General features: G+C 51.3%; 1 protein-coding gene across 2 annotated transcripts in view; it reads left to right on the top strand.

The window, feature by feature from the left end:
• The first annotated feature begins 850 nt into the window (after nucleotides 1–850).
• SRPK3 (SRSF protein kinase 3) overlaps nucleotides 851–22,800 on the top strand; it is a 29,389-nt gene continuing 7,439 nt past the window's right edge. The window contains exons 1-12 of one of the 2 annotated variants that reach the window (XM_055003536.1): nucleotides 851–918; nucleotides 1,017–1,086; nucleotides 4,657–4,793; nucleotides 5,022–5,130; nucleotides 7,487–7,574; nucleotides 8,732–8,819; nucleotides 9,733–9,839; nucleotides 11,740–11,905; nucleotides 13,384–13,409; nucleotides 20,088–20,238; nucleotides 21,695–21,934; nucleotides 22,553–22,650. In XM_055003536.1, the coding sequence (XP_054859511.1) occupies nucleotides 876–918; nucleotides 1,017–1,086; nucleotides 4,657–4,793; nucleotides 5,022–5,130; nucleotides 7,487–7,574; nucleotides 8,732–8,819; nucleotides 9,733–9,839; nucleotides 11,740–11,905; nucleotides 13,384–13,409; nucleotides 20,088–20,238; nucleotides 21,695–21,934; nucleotides 22,553–22,650 (1,323 nt within the window). In that variant the 5' untranslated portion in view covers nucleotides 851–875. Of the gene's footprint in view, nucleotides 919–1,016; nucleotides 1,087–3,790; nucleotides 4,071–4,656; nucleotides 4,794–5,021; nucleotides 5,131–7,486; nucleotides 7,575–8,731; nucleotides 8,820–9,732; nucleotides 9,840–11,739; nucleotides 11,906–13,383; nucleotides 13,410–20,087; nucleotides 20,239–21,694; nucleotides 21,935–22,552; nucleotides 22,651–22,800 lie in introns of those variants that run through there. The other variant, XM_055003537.1, reaches the window with a different exon arrangement.

Genomic DNA, 22,800 nt, shown 5'->3' with positions numbered 1-22,800 from the left:
CCAGAAACCAGTGGGAGAACACTTCAATCTATCAGGACATTCCATCAAGGACTTAAAGGTCTCTGTAGTTCAACAGAAACCTTTCAAAAACAAAATCCAAGGGGAAGCTGCTGAATTGGAATTCATATGCAAATTTGACTCTGTCAAGCTGGGACTGAATAGGGACTATGAATGGTTATCTCATTATCACAGGTAACTGATTTCCTTTACAGAGGCGGGGTCAGTGGCACCTGGCGTGGGCTTTCGAGGACCAGGGTTCTCTTTGTCAGATGCATCTGTGGGGAGGACTGTGGTTATCGAGGGCTTGTGCTGCTGAACTCTTTTTGATTTTGCTTCTACAGACTAACAGGGCAAACTCCATTTAATCTTTACACAAGCAAACTGATCCCCACACCAAAAGGAGCTGTCTGTATCTCCATATCAAAGGAGTTGTTTACATCCCCCCTCTCCTCCTTCCCCCCCTCTCCTCCTCTATATCTGACCAGTTTCTTCTTGCCCTCCATGCATCTGACGAAGAGAGCTGTGGTTCTCGAAAGCTTATGCTACAATAAAATTAGTTAGTCTTAAAGGTGCTACTGGACTCTTTTTGATTTTGCTACTACAGACTAACACGGCTAACTCCTCTGGATCTAGCTCCAGCACCGCAGCCTTCAGTGGCAACGGGGGGGACGGGGGGACAACGTCCCGGCCTCAGTTTCCCTAGCCAGAAAATGGGGCGAACGACCCCCGCTCGAGCCGGAGAGGCAAAGCCCCTTTGCCAGCCAAGGCACGCCCCGCCCTCCCCTGGGGAGGGGGCCGCCCGGCCTCCGCCCCCCCCGCCTCACGTGGGCGCCGAAGGGGCGGGCTGCGCAGGCGCGCGGGGAGCCTGCGCCGGGATGGAGCTGACGGGGGCCGGGGGGGCCGCCGGCGGCAGGAAAGGTGGGCGCGGGGCGGGAGGGGCGCCGGGGGGGCGGGGGGGCGGGGCCGGGCGGGGGGCGGGAGTGAGCCCCCCTTGACTGGCTGTGTCTCCCGCCCAGGCAAGAAGAAGAAGCCCAAGAAGGAGAAGCCGCCGCCGCCGTCCCCTGCCGAGGGCCAGGCCCCCCCGGGGTGAGTGCGGGGCCGCTGCGCGTCACGCGCGGGGGGGGGCGCGGGGGGGGTCCCGGCTGCCGGGCAGGCGCGGAAGGAGCGCACGTGGGCTGCGCGGGGCTGGGTCCCACGTGCGTGTTCGCCCCCTGCGGGTGGGCGGGCAGCTCCAGCCTGACCCCCTCGCGGGGGCAGCCCCAGGCCAGGGGGGGGGTGTTTGCCCGGGAGCGCATTCCGGGTGGGCGACCGGGGAGGGGGGCGCTCCTGGCACGCGTGAATGGGGATTTGGAGAGGCGGCCGGGGATGCCGGAGGATGTGGGTGTGCTGATGGTATAACTCGCAGTGCTCGTTAATTGTAACATCACTATGCAAATCCGCATATCGCCAGAAGTATCCTCTTCGTGTTTCTTCAGTTCACACGTTCAGTTCCCTGCCAGATGGATCAAGATGGGCAACCGTGTTCCTCTGTAGCAGTCGAAAAGAGCAAGAGTCCAGTCGCACGAATAAGATGAACAACATTTGTGGGAGGGTAGGCGCTTTCGGGAGCCACAGCTCACTTCTTCAGCAAGAATCCAATAGAGCCTATAAAACATAATTGATGGTAGGGGAGGAGCTTTTATGAGTCCCAGCTCACTTCTGGTATCTGGAGAAGTGAGCTGTGGCTCATGAAACCTCCTACCCGGCCACAGATGTTTTTAGTCTTTTAGGTGCTACTGGACTCTTGCTCTTTTCTATAGTTCCCTGTAACTTAAATGTCCAGAAGTTCAAGGGATTAGGCAGGTGTGGGCCAGGAAAAATGAAGATAGCTTCTCTTTTTGAATGCAGCACACGTGTTCCCAAACTTCTCCATTGGAAACTTTCAGTGTTCAGTAATTTGATTGATTGATTTACATCATTATAGTCCACCTTTCTTACGCAAGGCAAATTACACAGAGTGAGACAGTACGGTGGATTTAAAGACATTTCAACAAACAATACAATGGTATATATTGAAAATTTGCAAAGTTTTAAAGCCAGCAGAAGCCCAATAGAGTTGAAGAACTGCTGAAACGGAGCATAAGCAATTCTAAAACTGACAGCTGTGGTCAAATGGCTGAAAGCGAACAAATTGCAACTGAAGCCAGACAAAATGGAGGTGACGCTGGCTGGGAAGGCAGAGATCCTGACGGACACTGTGCTCCCCACTTTCGATGGAGTTTGTCTGACCCTTGCAGATGTGGCCAAAAGCCTAAGGCTTATACTGGATCCAGCGTTACTGCTAAAAAAGCAAGTTAAGGCAAAAGAGGAGGGTGGGTGAGAGGAGTAGGTATCTGACAGCAGTCATGAGTATTGGTTTGAGGAGAGAATTACCCTTCCCAGGCAGGCAGCCTCCTTCCTCCCATTGCTGCCTCACATATAGGCTCAATGCACAGTTTATTTTAAGCATTGAAATGCTTTTGAAAATTCCACTCCTCACAGGATGGTGGCAGGTGACAGTTTTGCTTCACATCTGGGCCTGACATGCGGTAACGTTCTCTTTGCCGCTTGGCCGAATGACTCGCCTCACCCTTGGGGTGATTTGGCTGTCTGCATAGTTCCTTAGACCACGTCAAATTAAGGAATTGGGGTTTTGTTGGAGCAGGGGGGAGTAAAGTTGGATCTATTTAAAAAGCGTGGCACGTTAAGCACCTGATGGAGCTGTGAAAGACGCCCGGCATAGTTGACGGGCAGTCGATTCGGACAGTAAAAAAGGAAAGACTTCTTTGCACAAGTGGTCAAAATGTGACTTTTGCTGCCTGAGGCATAAATGGCTTTAAAAGGGCATTAGACAGATGAATGGAGCAGCTGCTCTAAAGGGAGCCTCCTCATTCAGAGGCAGCCAGCCTCGGAAGCCCAGTGCCAGGAGGCAGCATCAGGGGACGCTCTGGGCCCCTCTGCTCTGTTCTTGTTCCTCCAGAGTAAGTGGCCGGCCAGAGAGTGAGACAGGAGGGTGGGCTAGACGAGCCCCTGTCTGATCCGGCAGGGCTCTTGGGGAATGGTCTCGTTGAGGCCTGTTTATGCAGGTGTCCGGATGCTGCCCTGTCAGGGTAGCATCTGATGCAGTGGGCTATTTGAATACATGTGCTTGGGGGTGGGGGGTTCATACGGGGCCGACACAGTGGCCTAAATAAACTGCAGGGGTGCAAGGAACAAAAGTCCAAGCCAGCTAGTTCTGAGGGACAGAGCCGGAGTCTAAACCGCGTTGAAATGGCAACTGCTGCCTGGGCTGGGCTCGCACCACAGGTGCGGGGAGGGCCCTCCTCCATTAAAAACAACCTCTGCACGTGAGAAGAGGAAGACGGGGCTAGAATCCTCCTCCCCCTTGCATGTTTGCTAGAATCCTCCTCCCCCTTGCATGTTTGCTAGAATCCTCCTTCCCCTCCGATTTTTATACGGAGTCCGTTGCCTCATGTTGTGTTCCCACCTTCATTAGTACAATCCAGACGGGCTGAGCACCTTGGTGAGAAGGAAACCTCAGCCATGCAAGACGGGTGGCTTTCCCTTCCCCTCCTCTCAAATTCCATTTCCATCCTGGGCCGCAGCTGCCCAGAGGCCTGTTGGGCTATTTTTAACCCTCCGCCTGCCTCTTGTCTCTGTGCACATTTGGGCTGTGACGGGGATGGTAGGATTCTGAGCTCACAATGTATTAATTCCTCCTTTACTAACAAGGGGAGCATGCGGGTCAAGACAAGGCGCCCGGCAGCCAGTCTGTTCTGCATGGGTAGACCCCCTGCCTCGCCATTCCAGGCAGGCGTTCCGGCAGTCCTCCTCTTGGAGCCGTGGTCTTTTCCTTGAGTAATATTCTCCCTTTGGAAGGGACCGTCTGTATGGTGGGCCCTTTCCCCAGCTAAGAGCCAGGAATATGGAGCGAGGTGGTCTCATGCATTGAGCCGGCTAGCTTTGTTTTATGATTCGGGCACTGGGGCACTCTCCCTCTGCGTATCAGCTGGGATGGGAGAGATGGCACAGGAGAGACTAGAATCCCATAGGTATGTACATGATTTTGCCAAAGAGTGGCGGTATTCATTTATGTGCGTGTAACATGCTGTCGGGTCACAACTGACTAATGGCAACCCCAGCAAGGGGCTTTCAAGGCCCGTGAGAAGCAGAGGGGGCTTGCCGTTGCCTTTCCATGCTGGGTATTAATTGGTGGTCCCCTATCCAAATACTGATCCTGCTTAGCTCCTGAGTTCTGGCAAGATTGGGCTATATTATGCCACTTTCCCTCCTTGGTGTGTGTTTACACGGGCCCTTTAAGAACCGAAGTGGTTTGCAAGGTAATGCAGCGGTGATTGCAAAAGACAAGCCACGGACGCAAGGAGCTGCTCTGCATTCCGGAAGAGATGTGGCGAGGACTGTGCAAAAGGCAGCCGAAATATGTACATGGTATCCACAGGTTGTCAGGGTCAGCGCTCTGATTCTTCCTCTCCAGAGGTAGCTGCCATTCAGTAATGAGCGGAAGGACGTCTGAGGAACTGGCTCCAATCCTCTGGAGCCACAGTGCTTTTGAGAACGAGGGAAGCAGGTGGTTGGTGGCCTCTGATGGCTCCTGTTCTCTCTTCTCCCCTCGCCCAGGCCTCTGAGCCCCTCCTGCTCTGATGACACTCCACGCACCCCCCTGGTTCCCCCCTTGCCTGTTCCTGCTGCTGTCGAAGGGGGCCTGTTGGGATCAGATGACGAGGAGCAAGAGGACCCCCGAGATTACTGCCGAGGTATTTGGTGTCAGGGAGAAAGGGCTCTGCTCTTCTCTAGTCCCAACAGCGGGAATGGGCACTCTGTGTTCAGGGGGGCCTCCCAGTGGCATTAAACTGTCCCCTGTTGGAGACAGGATGCTGGACTAGATAGGCCTCTGGTCTCATCCAGCAGGGCTGTTTTTATGCGCCTGTGAGTGCTAGGCGACTCAAGGTATAGTGAGCAAACCTCCCTTTGCTTCCTGCTAGGTGGGTATTATCCAGTGAAGATCGGGGACCTGTTCAACGGGCGCTACCATGTGGTGCGGAAACTTGGCTGGGGGCATTTTTCTACGGTCTGGCTTTGCTGGGACATACAGTGAGTATTTGGGGCGGGCAGAGATGCTGAAAGGGATGCGAGAGGAAGGAGGGGTGGGGAGAACGGACCGTGCTTCAGGCCGCAAGGTGTCTTGGTTACAGTGTTGGGCTAGCACCTGGGTTCAAGTCCCTTCTTGGCCATCGAACTCACTGTGTAACCTTGGGCCAGTCACCTCCTCTCAGCCTAACACTAACTTGCAGGGTTGTTGTGAAGATAAAATGGAGGAGAACAGTACTGTGTTTGCTTCTCTAAGCTCCTTGGAAGAAGAGTGGAATAAAACTGTATGTATAGATAGCCAGCCCATCAAAGGACTTTGTGTGGCCTTGGACTCCATTAGAAAGCAAAACATAATATTTTGAGAATTTTTAAAAAATTATGTAAAGAAGGTCAGGGAGGAGTACATGCACAGGAAGGCACACGGGGGAGGAGAACCGAGGAGAGAAACAGCCGTGAACACAGGAAGTGGTTTCGGCACCATTTTTGCTGAGACCTTATGTATTCGTTTTCTCTCTCGTTGTGAGAACTAGAAACTTGGTTTAAAAAAACGGTAATTTTGGGATATTCTTCAGGTTGGCAGACTCCTTTTGAGCCCTGTGTCGTGCACAGGCAAGTGCTTCGGAGCATGGATGGGAAAGGTGCACCCACCATGATTACAGCCTTTTATTTACTGGAAAATCACTGGCACACGTCCCCAGGTTTCATATTCTCACTCATGAGGCCGAGATCCCCTGCTTTTAGGAAGAACGCAAATAGTGGGGAGAAGTCCCTCCTCCCTGAATTGTGAACACAAAAGGGCAGTAAAGAAGGACCGTTCCCCTGAGTTTTTGGATTTTGAGTAGGCACCTGAGTATCCTGTGTGTGCATTTGTGGGCATCTTACAGCAGAGGAAGTTGCTTATTTTCAGGGCTTTTTTTGGGGAAAGAGGTGGTGGAACTCAGTGGGTTGCCCTCCGAGAAAATGGTCACATGGCTGGTGGCCCCGCCCCCGATCTCCAGACATGTAAAAAATGGAAAATTGTATTGCAATAGGTTGACAGGAGAATCCATTCCAACCTGGAAACTTTGTAAATCCTATTATGTTGGCTGAAGCCTGTATACCACCTTCTATGGCTTTGTGGAGAAAGAAACTTCCATAAGGATCCATCTGTTAGGCTGCCCAGCAAACATAATTTCCCTTACATGGCACTTTAAGGATTCTTAGCCAACTTTTGCTATCATAAGTGCTGTGGGTTGCAAGGGTCAGCTGCTAGACAGGACACACTGTGATCTTTTAAAATTTCTAGGAACCAAAGTGCCTTCTGCTCCAATTGTCTCCATGATTCTCTTCATAAGTATGTTGACAATGGACTGCTGTTATTACTGTTCAGTTTTCCAATCAGATATATACATATGGTTGCCACCAGGCCTGGAGTAAATGTACTGTCCCTTCCTTAGAGGCTTAATGCATGGATATGGGCAGCTGAAGCTTTCCAAGGCATGGAGTTAAATAAGATCACCTAGTAAATAACATCCTATGAAGCTTCTACAAAAGCGCCATGACATTTTTTTCTCCAGGTCTGTTGGCAACGTTTATGTATATCTTGCCTATGCCCCTGCTTACTACCCAGGAATAGATCGCGTAATTTCCCCCCCCCTTTGAACAGCTGGTTTGAGGGTTTCCACCTCCTCCATCAGACAGGATGAGATTGCCCTCCGCCGAGCAGCGCGGAGGGCAATCTAAACTCCCCTCTGTCTGGAGATCAGGGGGCGGGGCCACCAGCCATGTGACCGTTTTCGAGAGGTTCCGGAACTCCATTCCACCACGTTCCAGCTGAACAAAAGCCCTGCTTATTTTACTGTGCAAATTATTAAGTACTCCATTCTGTTTTAGGGCTCTTGATTTTAATGCTGTGTTTTGTGGCAAGTGGTTTTGAAGGGCCTGCTATATAAGGTGCGGCTGTATCTTTCGTATTTTGTATTTGCAAGCAGGCTTAGGGTGGGTCACGACAAAAATAAATCATACCTAGGTAGAATACGTATTAAAACAAACCGGTCACATAAAAACAACAGTTAATGGTGTCAGTTGTCAGATCTAAAGGCTGTAATAAAACCATAAGGTGCAGACACCGATCGTATCTAGGGCGGGATGGAACCGCAGGGCCTGGGAAGAGCACCGGCAGTCGGGAGGGACAGTTCGTCTATGCCTCAGCCATGGGTCTGGCGGCACATCTCCGTCTTGCAGGCCGTACGGCCTTGTAACATCCCACTGGGCTTGGATCTCCATCGGGAGAGTGTTCCACCAGGCTGGCGCCAGAAAACAATATGGGAAGTGGGTGGAACTGACCACGACTGACTGATCCCACTCTTTCCACCTCCAGGCGAAAGCGTTTTGTGGCCCTTAAAGTGGTGAAGAGCGCCGTGCACTATACGGAGACAGCCGTGGATGAAATAAAGCTGCTGAAATGTGTGAGCTTTCCTGCCCTTCCTTCCCCCTCCCACAATTCAGCACTGGTGTCCCAGTAGAAGTTGTTTAAAGTTGCCCGTCCCCTTTTGGTGAACATTTGCAACGCTTAGTTTTTAAGCATGTGCCTGGAATCCCCCTTGCCCCAGGCCATAACCCTCCCTGTGTGGGAGCGTCCTTGGGTTGGTTATGGGAGAGCAAAACCTACTCTGCACATGCTCAAAAACTGTTGTATTATTTCATGGGCTCTTGAAATTAAAGAGTCTGAGCCCTGAGTCTGAGCCCTGGCTCAAGTGCTTCACGCCTGCCACACACCTAGCTCCCCCCCACCTCCACATGTTTCTTTGCCCCTAAGATCTGCCATTTACACACTTCCCTTTATGGTGGGAGACATGGTTCTCAGGCCTTTCCTTGGAAGCTGTTCTCCGTGCAAGTCTACTGGGGGTGGGGGGTGAGGGTGGTGTTAACTGCAGCCTACACAAGAGTAAAGGGCAGCATCCCCTGAGCAGTTGCTGTAGAACCAAAAGAAGTGCTATTTTATGATGTTGAGCTGAGGTGTCCCCTCCTTTGGTTTCAAGGACATTTTTGAGCACTCCTGAATCTGTGAGTTTCCATACTCTGCCCCATGCACAAATATGCGCCTTTCCCCGTTCCTTTCAGAGTTGTGATTTGGCAGGACATCCTTTGCTTTTGCGTTCAGAATAATCTTGTTTTAGGAGTTCGCTGCTTCAGGCTGTGCACAAGGGGCCGAATGTCTGAATGCCCTGCCCTGTGCTCTTTGTCTGTGAGCAGGGAGTTCTGCTTTGGGGAGCAATGAAAATCCTTCACTCACAGCTCAGTCACAACAGGCTGTGCTGTGTGCGGAATGCACAAATTGGCCCTCACTGTGACAAGGTCGGCCAGCAGACTTTGCTCCAAGGACAGGGGTGGGATTTGGGTTAAAATGACAGGCTTGGCTTGGGAGGCTGACCAGCAGCCGTTTTCCTGCAGCACCCCTTTGAGATGGGCCAGGAGCGCCTCCTCGAAGCGGCTTGAAAACAAAGTCTCTTGTGCAGGAGCCATTTCTCCTGACCTCTTTTATCTTACGGTTGGCAACTGAGAAAATAGTCTTGGTCCAGGGCTGTCCAGCAGCTTTCACAGGTCCTGTTGTTCTGCCCTTCAGGTGCGGGACTCGGATCCCAGTGACCCGAAGCGTGAGAATATTGTCCAGCTCATCGATGACTTCAAGATCTCGGGGATCAACGGTGTCCGTATCCTTCCATGGGGGAGCCACAAAATAACAGCTTGTTCTGTTCAAATAATACTGGAATTGCTAGAAGGATCTGACTTGCATGGCAAAACGTGAATGTAGACAAACTGCTTATGATTCAGCAGTGCCTACCACTTTAAAAACGATCAAGTTAGGGAGGACTGCTAGCCAAGAATTTCTCTCCTTTTACCTAGTTCTGGGCGGGGGCGGGGCTTTGATCCAGTTGTGCATTCCACCCTCTACTTTTTAAGGTGGTAAAGAACAGGAGCATTTTATTAGGCGATGAGCTGTGGGGCTAGATGGGTTGGACAAGATCACTTAGGGGGAGGTTCTTACGGAATAAAGCTCAGTTATTGCTAAATTTCAGGAGATTTCTCCCCAGCGAGTCAGCATATTATGGAAGTATTGCAATTTCCCTATCAGTAAGCCACAAGACACTTCTGACAAGGAAAAGGGAGCCCCCCCCGCCCCAGCGCACACTAGTGGCTTTTATGTTTTGACTGCCTTGAGTGTGCAATGTCAGAAGCATTGGCTAGTGTTCATAACAGGTCAGATGATTACTGCAGTACACGTATCTGGCCTACTGAGCATCCCGTGCCTTCTTGAGAACTTTTACATGTTTCGACGAGGCCGAACAGCACCCCCCCCCCCACATTCTAACAGGAATTCAGGTTCTTGAAATAAATGGGGCAGAGGGGGGCTGGGGCAGAGTGGAGAGACTCCAGTGGGCGACTGGGCAGTCGGGGGCAAGCACTGCAGGGGCCACTTGGCCGAGCTTCCTCTGAGATGTTTCAGTGTCCCGTCTGGCTCCTGCAGAGGACTTGGCGAATACCAAGGAGTCGAGCACGTGGCCCGTGGGGTTCATTCTCTTGGCTTTCGCAGTCTGGCCTCTCCTTGACTCGGCTCCTGGCCAGATGTCTGCATGGTCCTTGAGGTTTTAGGGCACCAGCTGCTAAAATGGATCATCAAATCCAACTACCAAGGGCTTCCTCTCCCCTGCGTCAAAAGCATCCTACGCCAGGTAAAGGGGGATGCCGTAGGAATGTGGTGTGGGGGGTTGGTGTGCACAACCAGGATTGTTCCTGTGTTTGTGGGGTAGCATAGTGGTTGGAGTTTCAGACTAGCACCTGGGGCACCTTGTTTCAAATCCTTAATCTGCCACAGAAGCCGAGTCACACGCTCCGCCTAACCTACCTCACAGGGCTGTTGTGAGGATAAAATGGGGAGAGGAGAATGATGGAAGCCACTTTGAGTCCCCATTGAGGATAAAAGTCTGGGTATAAATAATGCAAATAAATAAATAAATAAAAATACCCGCCTTGCATGTGAGAAAGCTAGCACTCGAGAGAGGAAGGCTAGGATAAAACTCTCCTCCTCGATACATTACTGTTCCATGCTCAGGGAGTTGTGTCACAAGGAGGATCATTCACTACCCCACCTGCATTCTGAAGAGGTAGTTTCAGACTATGCATTTTTTCCTATCTGTTTGAATCGCCTCTTAGATGGGGAAACTGGGTAGAGAAGGCATTACCTGATCAGAGCTCTTGGGCCTGAGGAAACTGAGAATACAAATAAATATCTGGAGCCATGAAAGATAAATATTCTGCCTTCCGGGTACTCGACCCAGGCAGGCTAGAAACTCGCTTTTATCGTAACGTTTGTTTGAAATGCCAGTCGAGGATTCTAGAATGTGAGCTTGGAATCGGGTTCCAGCTTCTGGGTGGAAATGTGGAAGCAGGCACCTCGGTATCCCGATTCCCTGAAGCCAGTCAGAATTGACTTCCCAAGGGATCGGAAAAGAAACCCGGATAGGAGGTTTCCTGCCCATCTGCAAGTTCCATGTGACAACTCTGTATCCTCCCCACCCCCTTTTCAGCCGACAATGGGGAGCCCCTCCAGAGTGCAGCCCTGTGTAAGGGAGGACCCTGCTCTGAAGGTAGCACCTATTGGGTTGTTTTTCTTCCTCCCTGGAAGGGACACTGAAGCCTTTCCAACAGACGCCTGGTGTTGATGCCAAGGAAGGGTGTGCCCGTGCACACATGCCCGCGCATGCGCACTTGTGTATATGTGTGAGTGCACATATGTATGTATCAGTTACGGGCTGAATAACTTCTGGGGCACTATTAATGGAGCAGCAAATTGTCCGGAGTTACTTTTGTTGGTAGTGGTGTGTATTTTTACTGCACGGGGTTTCCCCAGGCCCTAAAGCCCATTGAAGTGGTGCTGCAAAAGCCAGGCCATGAACAGAGCTGCCACAGGTGCCGCGACGTGGAAGGAAAGTGTGTGGCTGGTGGTGGCTTCTGGGTGGAGGGAGGCTCATGAGAGAGAGGGGCCAGTTTGGGGTGGGGTTGGCCATTCTGGACCTTCCTGGTTGTGACTGGATGTGGGAGTCGAGTGCAGCAAGGAGAACATTTAATGTTTTTAGCAGCTCTGTTGGGGCGGCAGTGTTTTCACCCCCACATCTCAGTGGCAGCTGCGAGTGCTGCTGCCTGAAAGCTGCCTTCTGGGGCCAGTCTTGAACCCTGCTGTGATGGAGCTGGGTGTCTCGGCTGCCGTCCGACACCAGCCGTTCCTTTAGAGCGTGAGGCCAGCCTCCTGGCATCTACTCCACGCCTGGCTTCATCCTTCCTGCTGCTTCGCACACCTGTTCCCTTCTTTGCCAGAGGAGGACTGTTGACCGTGGGCCACACCTGGCGAGGCTAGGCCTCTGGCTCTGGGCCCTGTCCATCGGCTCTCCGAGGCAACTGTGTGAAACAGGATATGGTGTTAAATGGGTCACTGGCCCAATCCAGCAGGGTTCTTCCTGCATTCCTGCTTCAGCCCTCCTGACGTTCCCGATAGCACCGCTTGGCGTTTCTTGTGGAAGGCAAGAGCGCTCTGTGTGTGTGTTCCTTGTTTTGAGCTGGCGTCTCCCTCCCCAGGTACTGCAGGGCCTCGACTACCTTCACACCAAGTGCAAAATAATCCACACAGACATAAAGCCAGAGAATATCCTGCTGTGTGTGGATGAGGGTTATGTGCGTCGTCTGGCAGCTGAGGCGACTCTCTGGCAACAGGCTGGGGGGCCTCCCCCCTCTGGCTCGGCAGGTAAATGGCTGCTTCCCTCTTCATGCTCTTGAATCTTAACTGGGGCATCCATGGGTGGAGAAAGCAGGGGACGGTTAGGGACAAGGGCTAGCAAGCCAGCTACTCTGTCTGTAGCTGTAACTGTGGCTAATAGGAATGTGCAGTGCAGCAATATTTAGCTACCCTGGACCTTCATAGAAGACGCAGCTAAAGTTCTTTGAAAGTTAAGGGAGGGTAAGGGGGGAGAAAGGAAAGGACCAGGTAACAGGAATAAACAAAGGAAGTGTTCATAGAACCCTAGACGAAGCATCAAGTAGGAGAGAGCAGAGAGGGGAGGCTTCGCTGTAGAGAAGTGCCAGAAAAAGGAGGTAAAGAAGTCATCTCTAGTCGATGGGTGATGGCAAATCCTTCACCAGTGAACTGCCAAGTTGTCCCAGTGCTCTGTCCTTGCATGCTGGGAAGCCAGGTATGGCCTCTGAGCCTGCGTTGCTAGAGTCTGAAAGAAAAAGAGGTCCCAGCACACACAAAAAGTCACGTAGCTTATGCTGCCTCTTGCTGTAAGTAGGACCCTACTATGTCATTTTTGCATCATTTAACACATCATGGTGAGACTTACGCTTTGCTTCAGTTCTGGGTTAGGTTTGCAGAAATGTGAAACCAAACAGAAAGCTGAAACAAAACGTTAAGTATTAACACGACGTGTTCGACAATGCACAAGTGACATAGTAGGATAATACACACAGCAGTAGATAGCATGCGCTATGCACAGCAGTGAGAAGTCCACAGACCTTTTCCCTTTATTAAAGCATCTTCCTGGATGGTTCCATTATAATACAGCCCTGCTACTTGTGTTGAAAAGCCATCTTAAATAATTACATTTTGCCTAGTTTGCAATACACCAGGGGGGTGGGAGCCACCAACACTGAGAAACATGGTCTGTTTTTAAATGGAAGTGGAGATCTTCAGAATGCACCTGAGTGGAACCGTAGTAAGCGTACAGCCCCTGCCGGTGGCATTTAGAAGATGGCATTAATGGATGCGGCTGCAGGAAGTGCCTCTGCGCAAGTCAGAGCCCAACAAAGAGGTGTGGACCCACCACTTTGGAAGGCACACGACACAGTTCAGGCCGTTCGTGTCTGGTCAGTGCCTGAAAAGGAAGCCTTAAGAACTGCATGGATGCACTTCGAGTCACACAACAGAAGAAGAATGGAAGAGGAATTAAGGATAGAAGAGAGTAGCTGTTAGTTGTTCTAGGCCATGCTGATCTGAGTGGCAGTGGAACAGCTCTGGGCTGCAAGATGGAATCCTGGCTTCTTTTTGTGGCCAATATAGTGCTCACGCTGGCCCCCACAGCATAGAGTCCAGCTGCACACAGAATCCTGGGCTCCCAGATTCTCTCTTTTACGTGCCCCAGGTCATTCAGGGCTGCTGTTTGGATTTCAGGCGCGCTCTTTCTGGAAATCATCTCTCTCTCTTTTTCTCTCCCCTCTTCTCCCCAGTCAGCTCTGCACCCCAGGAGATTGTGGTAAGTCCTTGCAGGGGGGTGGGGCACAACCCCATGTTGGGGGTAGGGGGAGGAGAGAGTTTTGATTTGCCTGTTTCTGAGCTCACTTGCCTCTCTGAAGCTGCCTGGTGCGTTCCATGAAGCTGTGCGCCAAAGAGGCCAGTCTGTCAGCTGCCCAGACTTGCTGAGCTGTTGTGCCCCGTTTTTCATGAAGGCAGGTCAGGACGCCGTCGCCAGGGGGAGATGGACCTTTGTGGCCTTGGCATGCATTGCACCCGGGGCAGGCCTGGGGGCTGAGCATCGCTGGGCTCTAGCCAAGGCTCTCCTCTTAACCTGGAGCCAGTCCAGGCGGTTGTGGGGCTGAAGCAGGACGTGCTCTCCCGTGTCATGCAGCGCATGGTCTGCACTTGGCTCTTGTTTGGTTCCCTGGTTGAATCTGTCAGACTGTCCGGGTGCCCGCGGCACTTCCGTGAGAGCCCTTTTGCCTGCTGGCAGCTGTGGCCTGACCTGTGCAGAGGGGTGCTGTGGTGGGGAGCAGGATGAGAATCTGGGCTCAGACTTGGAGCCAGACTAACCCGTCTGTGTATCCACAAGCAAGTTGGTCTTCCGAGAGTCAGATTGTGCAAGGAGCAAGTTCCCAAGTTTGTGAGGGGCCAGTTTGCAGTGGGACTGCAGCAGGGGAGGAGAGGGGCTTCAGCCTTCACCATTTTTCTAACCCAGAATGGCTTGGGGGAGGTATTGTCTGTCTGCAGGGGACTACAGCAGGCACTGAATACTACTCAGTAGCTCCCAACAGGGCAAATAACAACGCCTGGAAGCTGTTTTGGTTGGGGAGGGGGAGCACAAGGGCCAAGGCTGAAGCCCCACCTCCCCCTGCCCCACTGCTTAATCCTTCAGTGCTACTCGTCGTGGCCCCAATGTGACTGTGGTTCTTGGACTCAGAACTACAGATGGGCACGAACCGGGGAAAAAACGAACCGTGCAGTTCGTGGTTCGTTGTATTTCACGAACCACGAACGTTCACAAAACGGCCCCAGTTCGCAAACTGGTTCGTTTGGTTTATGAAAACATCACATCCAGGTCAGCAGAAGGTCATTTCCGGGCCAGCAGAAGGCCACTTACAGGTCAGCAGAAGGTCTGCAGGAAGTCCATCCCCTGTTGCCTAGGAAACTGATCGGCGCCAGGCTGTCTGCAGTGATGAACCAAAAAACAAACCAAATGTACCAGCCTAAAGTTTGTGGCGGTTCATCAGAAATAGGCTCTGATAAACCGCCGGTTTGCAAACCACGAACCGGCCCGGTTCGTCACAAACTTTGGTTTGTATTTCAGTTCATGCCCATCTCTACTCAGAACCCCGACCCAATTTGTGCAGAGATGTATTGTTAGTTTGGCCCTCAGGGACTCATCACCCACCTTCCACTCATCTGTTGGTAGTCAAAAGTTACAAAAAGGAGGGGAGATGGGCTGTGGTTCTATGGAAGGCCTTGGGTTCAGTCCCCAGCATCTTCAATTAAGAAAAGAGTCCCATGCAGATGGTATGAAAGACCGCAGCCTGAGGCCCCAGAGAGCCACTGCCAGTCTGAGCAGGCGATACTGGCCTTGGTGGGCCAGTGGTGTCAGTCAGTGGAAGGTGTCTTTGTGAGAGGCTGTCCGCAGCCTGTGAAAGACAGCTTAGCCAAAAAGCATTGAATCGCTATAAGGAAACACTTTATGCCCCTAGGGGTGGGTCCCTGCTGGTCTGACTTGGATATCGCTAGCTTATACAGTTCAGCGTGTTTGTAAAAACGGGATGTCAGGACTGGGCAAGCCACCCGACTCTCTGTTTGCACACACATTTCTAACTGCTTGCACGGAATTCCAGGTGGATACTAGACTCGCCCAGTCAGTCCTGCATTTTGATGGGCTGGCTCTCGGACCCCTTCCTTCCAGGCACCCTCAGAGCCTGTTCACCTCGGCATGCCTCATGTTTGATTACTCCGTCCTTAGGCAGTTCACTTGGCTGGCTGAAAGTGTAAAGTGACTCTTTGGGGGAGTGTTGTGTTGGAAGTGGTAGGGAAGCTCTGTCTGTGAAGTGTGAGCACAAACGTGGCCTCGGTGGGTACTCCCATCCTTCTGTTTGCCAGAGTTACTGACTCTTGCTTACTTTTCCTCTCTTGCCCAAGCTTGATCTGTGTTTGTGCGTGCATACACATGCGTATAATAGCATACACAGAACAGACAAGCAGTCGTCGTCACTTCTTTCCCCTCTGTTTGGGGGCGTGCATGTATTTTTGCTTACCTGTGTGTTCCACAATAGCACATCATGTGGCTTTCTTGGCTAGTGTCCCCACAGGCCCTTTTTTTTATCCCCAAGGAATGAGGGATTTACTCTGCTGCCCTGGGTCTCAAGCTGCTATGCCATAATTAGCAGTTTGAAGCATAGAGCTAGAAGGGGGCTCTAAGGACATCACTGGCCAGCTGACGGAGGAGGCGGCAGCTTGGAGCAGGAAGTGGACTCTACACACCTGAAAAATAGAGCTTGTGGTACCCCCAAGGGTCATCTAGTCCAACCCCCTGCACAATGCAGAAAACCCATAGCTACCTTCCCTCCACTCCTCCAGTGACCTCTGCTCAACGCTCAGAGGAAGGCAGGAAACCTCCAAGATCCCTCACCAATCTGGCCTGGAGGAAAATTCCTGCCTGACCCCAAAGCGGCAATTGGCATTACCCTGGGCACATAAGAAAGGGCCATGAGAGCTGATCACTGGCTCATCCCTGCCCTCTCCCTCGTAATCTGCTTACGTTCATACCGAGTCATAGAATCCGTATTGCAGGCAGGTGGCCATCTAGCCTCTGCTTATAAAGAAGAGATCCCACCACCTCTCAAGGAAGCCTGTTCCACTGAGGAGCTGCTCTTGTCGTATGGAATTACTCCCTAATGTTTAGCCAGAAACTCTTTTGGTTTAATTTGAACCCACTGGTTCTGATCTGATCCTCTGGAACAAAAGAAAACAACTCTGCTCTATCCTGATGTGGCAGCCCTTCAAATACTTGAAGAGGGCTATCATAGCACCTCTCAGTCATCTACTTTCATGGGTAAACATACCAAGCTCCTCTAACCTTTCCTCGTAGGACTTGGTCTCCAGACCCCTCACCATCTTCGTTGCTCTCCTTTGGACACGTTCCAGCTTGTCTATAGCCTCCTTAATTGCGGTGCCCAAAACAACACAAATACTCCCAAGCGAGGTCTAACCAGAGCAGAGTAAAGTGATACTATCACTTTGCGTGATCTGGACATTATACTTTTGTTCATACGGCCTAAAATCGCATTTTCCTTTTTAGCTACTGGGTTACACTGCTGACTCATGTTCAGTGTATGGTCTACTAAGACCCTTAGGTCCTTTTCACATGTACTGCTGCCATGTACTCCTGCCTAAATGCTGCACTTTACTTTTGTCTCTGTTGAAATTCACTTAGTTTTAGCACTGTGAGCTTTGATGCATGGCAGGCACCTTCCTTGGACACTGTTTCTGCGCAGGGCCGTTGTTCCGGTACTCTGTCTCTCACTCAGAGCTGTGGCAAACTGTCAGGCTTCCTGGCTGCTTCTGACTTCTAGGCTTGCTTCCAGGGCCCAAATCACACAGCCACACAGAGAGTGATTTGTATGCAGGGCCACCCACAAAGTGTGGAACAACCACAAGCTTCCCAACAAAAACTCTCACGATGGGAGGATTTCCCTGTGCCTCGTGGGTGGCAAGCGATTCATCAGGCACGTGGGCTCCCGTGCAGTTTGGCTTCCTAGCGGTAGATATCATGATGGGTCATGTATGAGCAATTCTCACATTACAGCCAAGCAGGGCCAAGAGGACGTATGTGCTCTGCTGCAAAGGCTAGCTTGATCTTGGCAGCTTTTGGAAGCTAAGCAGGGTTGGCCTGGTTAGCATTTGGATGGGAGACCATCACATGGCTATGCAGAGGAAGGCAATGGCAAACTATCTCCCTTGGTGACCATAAGTGCAAAAAGAACAGGGCTGGCTCCGGACTGTGGCAAGATTTGGATATAATCTGGAAATCAGTTGTGATTCCAGGAGAACTCTGGGCCTTACCTGCAGGCTGGCAACTTCATATGGCCCAGCTCAGCTTTTCTGCAGTCTTTCCCAAAACACAGCAAAGCAGGTTTGGGAAAGATTGCAAAAGCATCGGGGGAAACCCACGTGGTGCGCTGGAGGGAAATGGGAGACAGCTTACATGTGAAAAAGGAAAAAAGAGGCACACAAAGTCCATGTGTCTAGCGTAGCTTGTAGAGGAGGTGACTCTGGAATTTCAGGCTCAGTTTCTGTGTACATACCCGTGATGTTGTATATCTTTTTCTAGATGTGCAAGTTCAGAACTTGCCCCTGGCACCCCCGTGCTGCTTCTTTCCTTTCCCACCTGGGTGCTCTTCATTTATTTCTTAAAATATTTATATCCTGCCTTTTGCCATAGCTCAAGGCGTAGCTTACAAACTCAATATACAATAAAATCTCAAAATAACCTCCTCCTTTAGCTTAAAAATGCCTACAGCTGATGCTCCATTGAAAGTCCTGCTGGTTTTAAATCTTCGTTTGCAGATTTTCCTTCATAGACCCTCCTTACATTGTTTATTGAAATGTCCTTGAAACTGACTGTACTGACTTACATTGTGTAATCCACTGTGAGTTTTGGTGAGAAAGGCAGACAGTGAATGAATGAATGAATCCTCCTTTGTAAAAGGCGAGCCGTGTTGGCGATGACTCACCTTTTATCCTCGTGCGCCTGTGCAGGAGCACCAGGATAAAAACTGAGTTGTCGCCAATGCAGTTTCCAGAGGGCGCAGTGGCAGCAGGAAGGCTGGGTGAGCTGGACCGTCCCTCTGGAGGGCACCACAGCTGCGGAAGAGCCGGGCAAGCTGGGCCAGCCCTCTGGAAGGTGCCATAGTGGTGGGACAGGGCAATGCAGGGGGGAGGGGCAGTTCCAAGCATCTCTAGAGAAGTTGACCCGCGCCCCAGAGTCCATTCTCTAGAGTGGGGGCCCTGGTCAATGCCAGATGGATGATCCGAAGCAGAGGAACAGCTAGCAGATGGAGCCTGAAGCCCCTGTTTGGTGCAAGGGGACATATGGGGAGAGACGGTTTTTCAGATTTGTGGGTCGTAACCTGTGAAAGACTTTAAAGGCAGCAACCAGCGCCCTGAATTGAACTTGGAAATGGAAAGACAGCCAATGGGGCTGTTTTAAAATAGGTGAGATTGTTCCTGTCAGCTAGCCCTGGCAGTAATTAGGCTGGCAAGTCCTGAACCGGTTGCTGTTGTTGTCTTCAAGGGCCGCCCAACAGAGTGTATTACAGTAATCCAGCCAAAAGGTTACAGATGCTTAGATCAATGAGGCCAGGTTGGCTAAGATAAGAAAAGAGAGAGCTGGCAAACCAGATGCAGGGAGGGGAAAGAAAGTTCTCTTCGCCACTGAGCCAACCTTCTTTTTAAACAGCGGGGCTGAGGCTGTGAGCACCCCCAAACTCTTAACCTGCTCTGCAAATGCCAGCTCCACTCCCATCTACTACAGGGGGGGTCCTCCAAAGCATCAGCCTTCCGAACCAGCATTTTACCTCTGTCTTGTCTGGATTCAGCTGCTTCTTGCTCTGCCTTAGTGTCTTGGTTGAGAAGCTGAGATGGATGCATCAGGAGGCTTAGATAATGAATTATGAATTAATGAATCTGTGCATGTTGCGCGTTATCTCTGGAGTTCATGCCTCTTTCCCTGAGCTCCCCCTTGTTTCTGTACGTTGTTTATTTGCTCTCACGCCTTTTAAAGCTTTAGTCTGGCCAGGGCTGACCCGATGTAGCCTGCCGCTTCAAGCAGCAGCAGCAGCACACAGTTGGAGCAGCGTCCCCAAATCCCTCAACATATCCCATGGGATACTGTGTGCCGTTCCTTAGCACCACTAAATATGCTGTTGCTCCACATCACTCCTTGGCTTGCTTCTGTAGGTGAGCCAACCTTGGACTCCCTTTGCTTTGTAGGCCCATCTTGAACATGCTGCAGTCCATTTTGACAATGATCTTCCTGTTGTGTTGTTGTGATTTGTACAGGTATCCCTGATAACACACACACGTGTTTTTCCCTGGTGGGGTATTTGCAACTGAGGCTTCATTCTCACTGAACGGGCAGACCTTGGTCTGGGCTGCACCACTTCAGACTGCCTGTGGATATCCCTATGGATTAAAATAAAAGTTTCTGTACGTAAAAAAGCTGGTGTGGTGGAGATGAATACATACTCAGAGTAGAATACATGCTAGGAGGAATATTTTTCATGAAAGAGCATTCAGTGTGTAAGAGCCCCCTCTGCAATTTGAAGTGGTATAGCCCAGACACTGGCACGCTGCCTCAGCAGGGACTTTGCAGCCACTTCCTTGTGCACTCTTGGCTATGTAGCGCTGCGTAAGCCCTTTCTCATCCACTGTACCGCATTTGCTCAGACGGTTTGTCACTCTTGCTTACTTGCATGGCGCTTCTTCTTGTCCGTTGTGTGTTCGGAGTAAAGTTCCACCTCTGCTCTGTCAGGCCCCATCTGTTGCTTCTCTCCTGCTTCCAGTCCTCTTTGTCTGCCCAGGATAATCCCAGCTGGCATGGTGTTCACGGGCAGGCTCCCTTCCCCTTCCCATGCAGTCAGCAGGGCTGTGACAAGGGGGCCTTCTTTCCTCTCAGAATGGGAAGCTCTCCAAGAACAAGCGGAAGAAAATGAAGAGGAAACAGAAACGGCAGAGCCAGCTCCTTGCTGAACGACTCCGGGACCTGCAGCAGCTGGAGGACCTAGCGACGACAGCGGGGGATGTGAGCGAGTCCACGGTGGCCCAAGGTGAGCATGCAGTGGGGAGGGAGCCTCCGCCAGCGTCCCCTCTCCGAACACTGGCTCTTGCACTCCTTTCTGCAGCTTAACAAAGACAGGCTTCTGTCTTCTCCTGTAATGTTGATGGTTGCCCACACGTGGTAGGCTTGCATGCATGCATGCAGGCCTTTTGAATGCTTGGTTTGTTTCCCTTACAGGCTTGTTGATCGTGTCTAGTGTATTTTGTAATTCTACCTTTTCTCCAAGAAGCTCAGGATGGAATATGTGGTTCTTCTCTTTCCCCTTTCCTCCCATTTTATCCTATTACAACAACCCTGCAAAGTAGAAAAGACTAAGAAAAAGTGCCTGGGTGGGGATATAAGCAACAGCAGTTGGTGCAGCCCTCTAACTGCTGTGCAAGATTGCCCAGCATAGATTTTCTGTGCATCTTTGCCTATTGTGTTCAGTGGTTTCTTTGTAAAGTTGTATTGGGAATACTGTCCTCCCGCCAAGAAACACCCCGTTCAAAGCGTGAGGATACAGGAACCAATTTGTTCCAAATAACCAGCTACGAACAGGGTGGCTTTTAGGAATCACAGATGCATTGCTGCAAGCTTGCATGTGTTTTCAGAATGCAAAAGAAGCTTCCGATCTGCTGATATGATAAAAATGTAGATTATAGGCTTATCTTTCACTGAGCTGGAAAACTGGGTTTGCACCACATCACAGCCGTCATGTGGAAAAGATCCCCTGTACTAGAGAGAACAGTTTGCATCTAGGCTCCTTCCTGATGTTCTTATTTTCTATGGGCAGAGACTCTCTTGTGTGGGTGGGTGGTATGGAGGAGCATTTCATCATGTGTGGCCTTCCCCACCTGTGTGCGAGAGAAATCCCAATGATCACGAAGACCCACCTGCTTTTTGATTTATGTTAAGAGCTGCATATTTATAATACACCTTTGACTGGGATCTTTGCATTTCACCTTTCTGAAATGAGGTGTAGAATGTTCTGTGTGAAAAGCGCCTCGTGCTCCTGTCTTTGAGTTGTGCCCTTTTATTGCTGCTTCCCCACTCATGCGCTGATGGACCCAGAACGCATGGGCAATAGAAGGAGGTGGTGGAATGGACCAAACCACTTCAGACTACAGTAGGGCCGTGTCCTTTTTGAATGCTCCCCTGTGCGAACCCTCGTCCTGCAGATAGACCCAAATGTTCTGGCCCAGGCTTTTGCCTGCTGTCTTGGTTTTCTAATGCATTAGTTTTTCTATTTGCAGGAAGATTTTTACTTGGGAGTGGCAGGCCCTACCTGTAGTTTGAAGTGGTACGGTCTGTGTTGTCATCTCAGTGTTTTACCACCTACAGTGCTATTCTGGGATTCCTTTTTGGCCACTACACACAGTTCATGGCACTATGAGCTTCGGTCTACAAGGCTCACTTCTTTACTGTAGACCTGAGTGATGGAACCCCCTTCTTGGTCTCTTTGGCAGGAGGAACAGAGCCGACAGGGGGCTCCCTGGCCTGCAGCCCCCAGAGCCTGACCTCATCCTCCGGCTTCTACACACACAATGCCTATGACAGCTGCAATGGGCACTCACCGCCGGGCACTGCCAGCCGCCACTTCAGCCCGGATTCAACCACGTCGGGTTTCTCAGGATCCCTCTTTTCTGGCTCGGCCATGTCGGGTGTTTCTAACCAGCGGGAGCGTGGAGGACTTCTCTCCCCCAGCAGTAAGTATCCACCCGGAAGGCATGAGGCATAAGCCCCCAAAGAGGTGAAAAACCCTTTCCTTCCATCTTGGTGTGTGCATCTAGCATCTCCCTGTGGAATGGGTCTGCCTCTCAGCGGGAGTGGCTGAATATTGCATTCATACATGAGATGTCGCAGAATTTCCTGCCCCCAGCACCAGGTGATTGGAAAGAGACAAAAGCAGAGCCGTGAATCATGTTGAGATACGTCAGGTAGCCTCCTTTCTGGAGACCAACACTGCTTCGGTCAGGGTGGCTGTGTGGACTGGAGACTGGATAGCAAACACAAGAGTTGGAGACCAGACTCCCCTCCTTGGTCAGAAAAGCCAAGGAGAGAGAGGGTCCAGAAGGGGCAGGGAGCTATATGTAGGTAGTTCAGTAGAGATGGGGAGGGGGACAGGATGACCCTTCCTGCAGCCTTGTAAAAAAGGGCAACCATCCCAAGAGGTGTGTGTGGTGGGGGGGAGGTTTCCACAGGAGAACACAGGCTTCCCGGCTTCTCCCTTTAGGAGGGAGACGCGGAGCTGGTGCTTGGATTGCCATTCCACAGGCTTTTATAAAAACGCACAATCCCACTCCTCCCTTCTTTTTCAACACCAGCTTTTGGAACCTCTGAATTCCTGGTGAACCCCTTGGAACCCCAAAATGCAGAGAAGATCAAAGTGAAGATAGCAGATCTGGGCAACGCCTGCTGGGTGGTGAGTGTGATATGGGGACAAGGGCTCCCCGCCCCATGCGCCCCCTCTGGGTTGGCCATAAGGTGTGGGGGTTGTGTTGCCCTCCAGTGGGCCCTCGCCCCCTGCAGGTTGGCCTGTGGGGTTTTGCCAGGTTCAGTCTTATTCCCTATG

The sequence above is a fragment of the Eublepharis macularius genome, chromosome 19, assembly GCF_028583425.1.
Source record: "Eublepharis macularius isolate TG4126 chromosome 19, MPM_Emac_v1.0, whole genome shotgun sequence".
In the NCBI taxonomy this organism is placed as follows: domain Eukaryota; kingdom Metazoa; phylum Chordata; class Lepidosauria; order Squamata; family Eublepharidae; genus Eublepharis; species Eublepharis macularius.
This window is presented reverse-complemented; position numbering and strand designations above follow the sequence as displayed.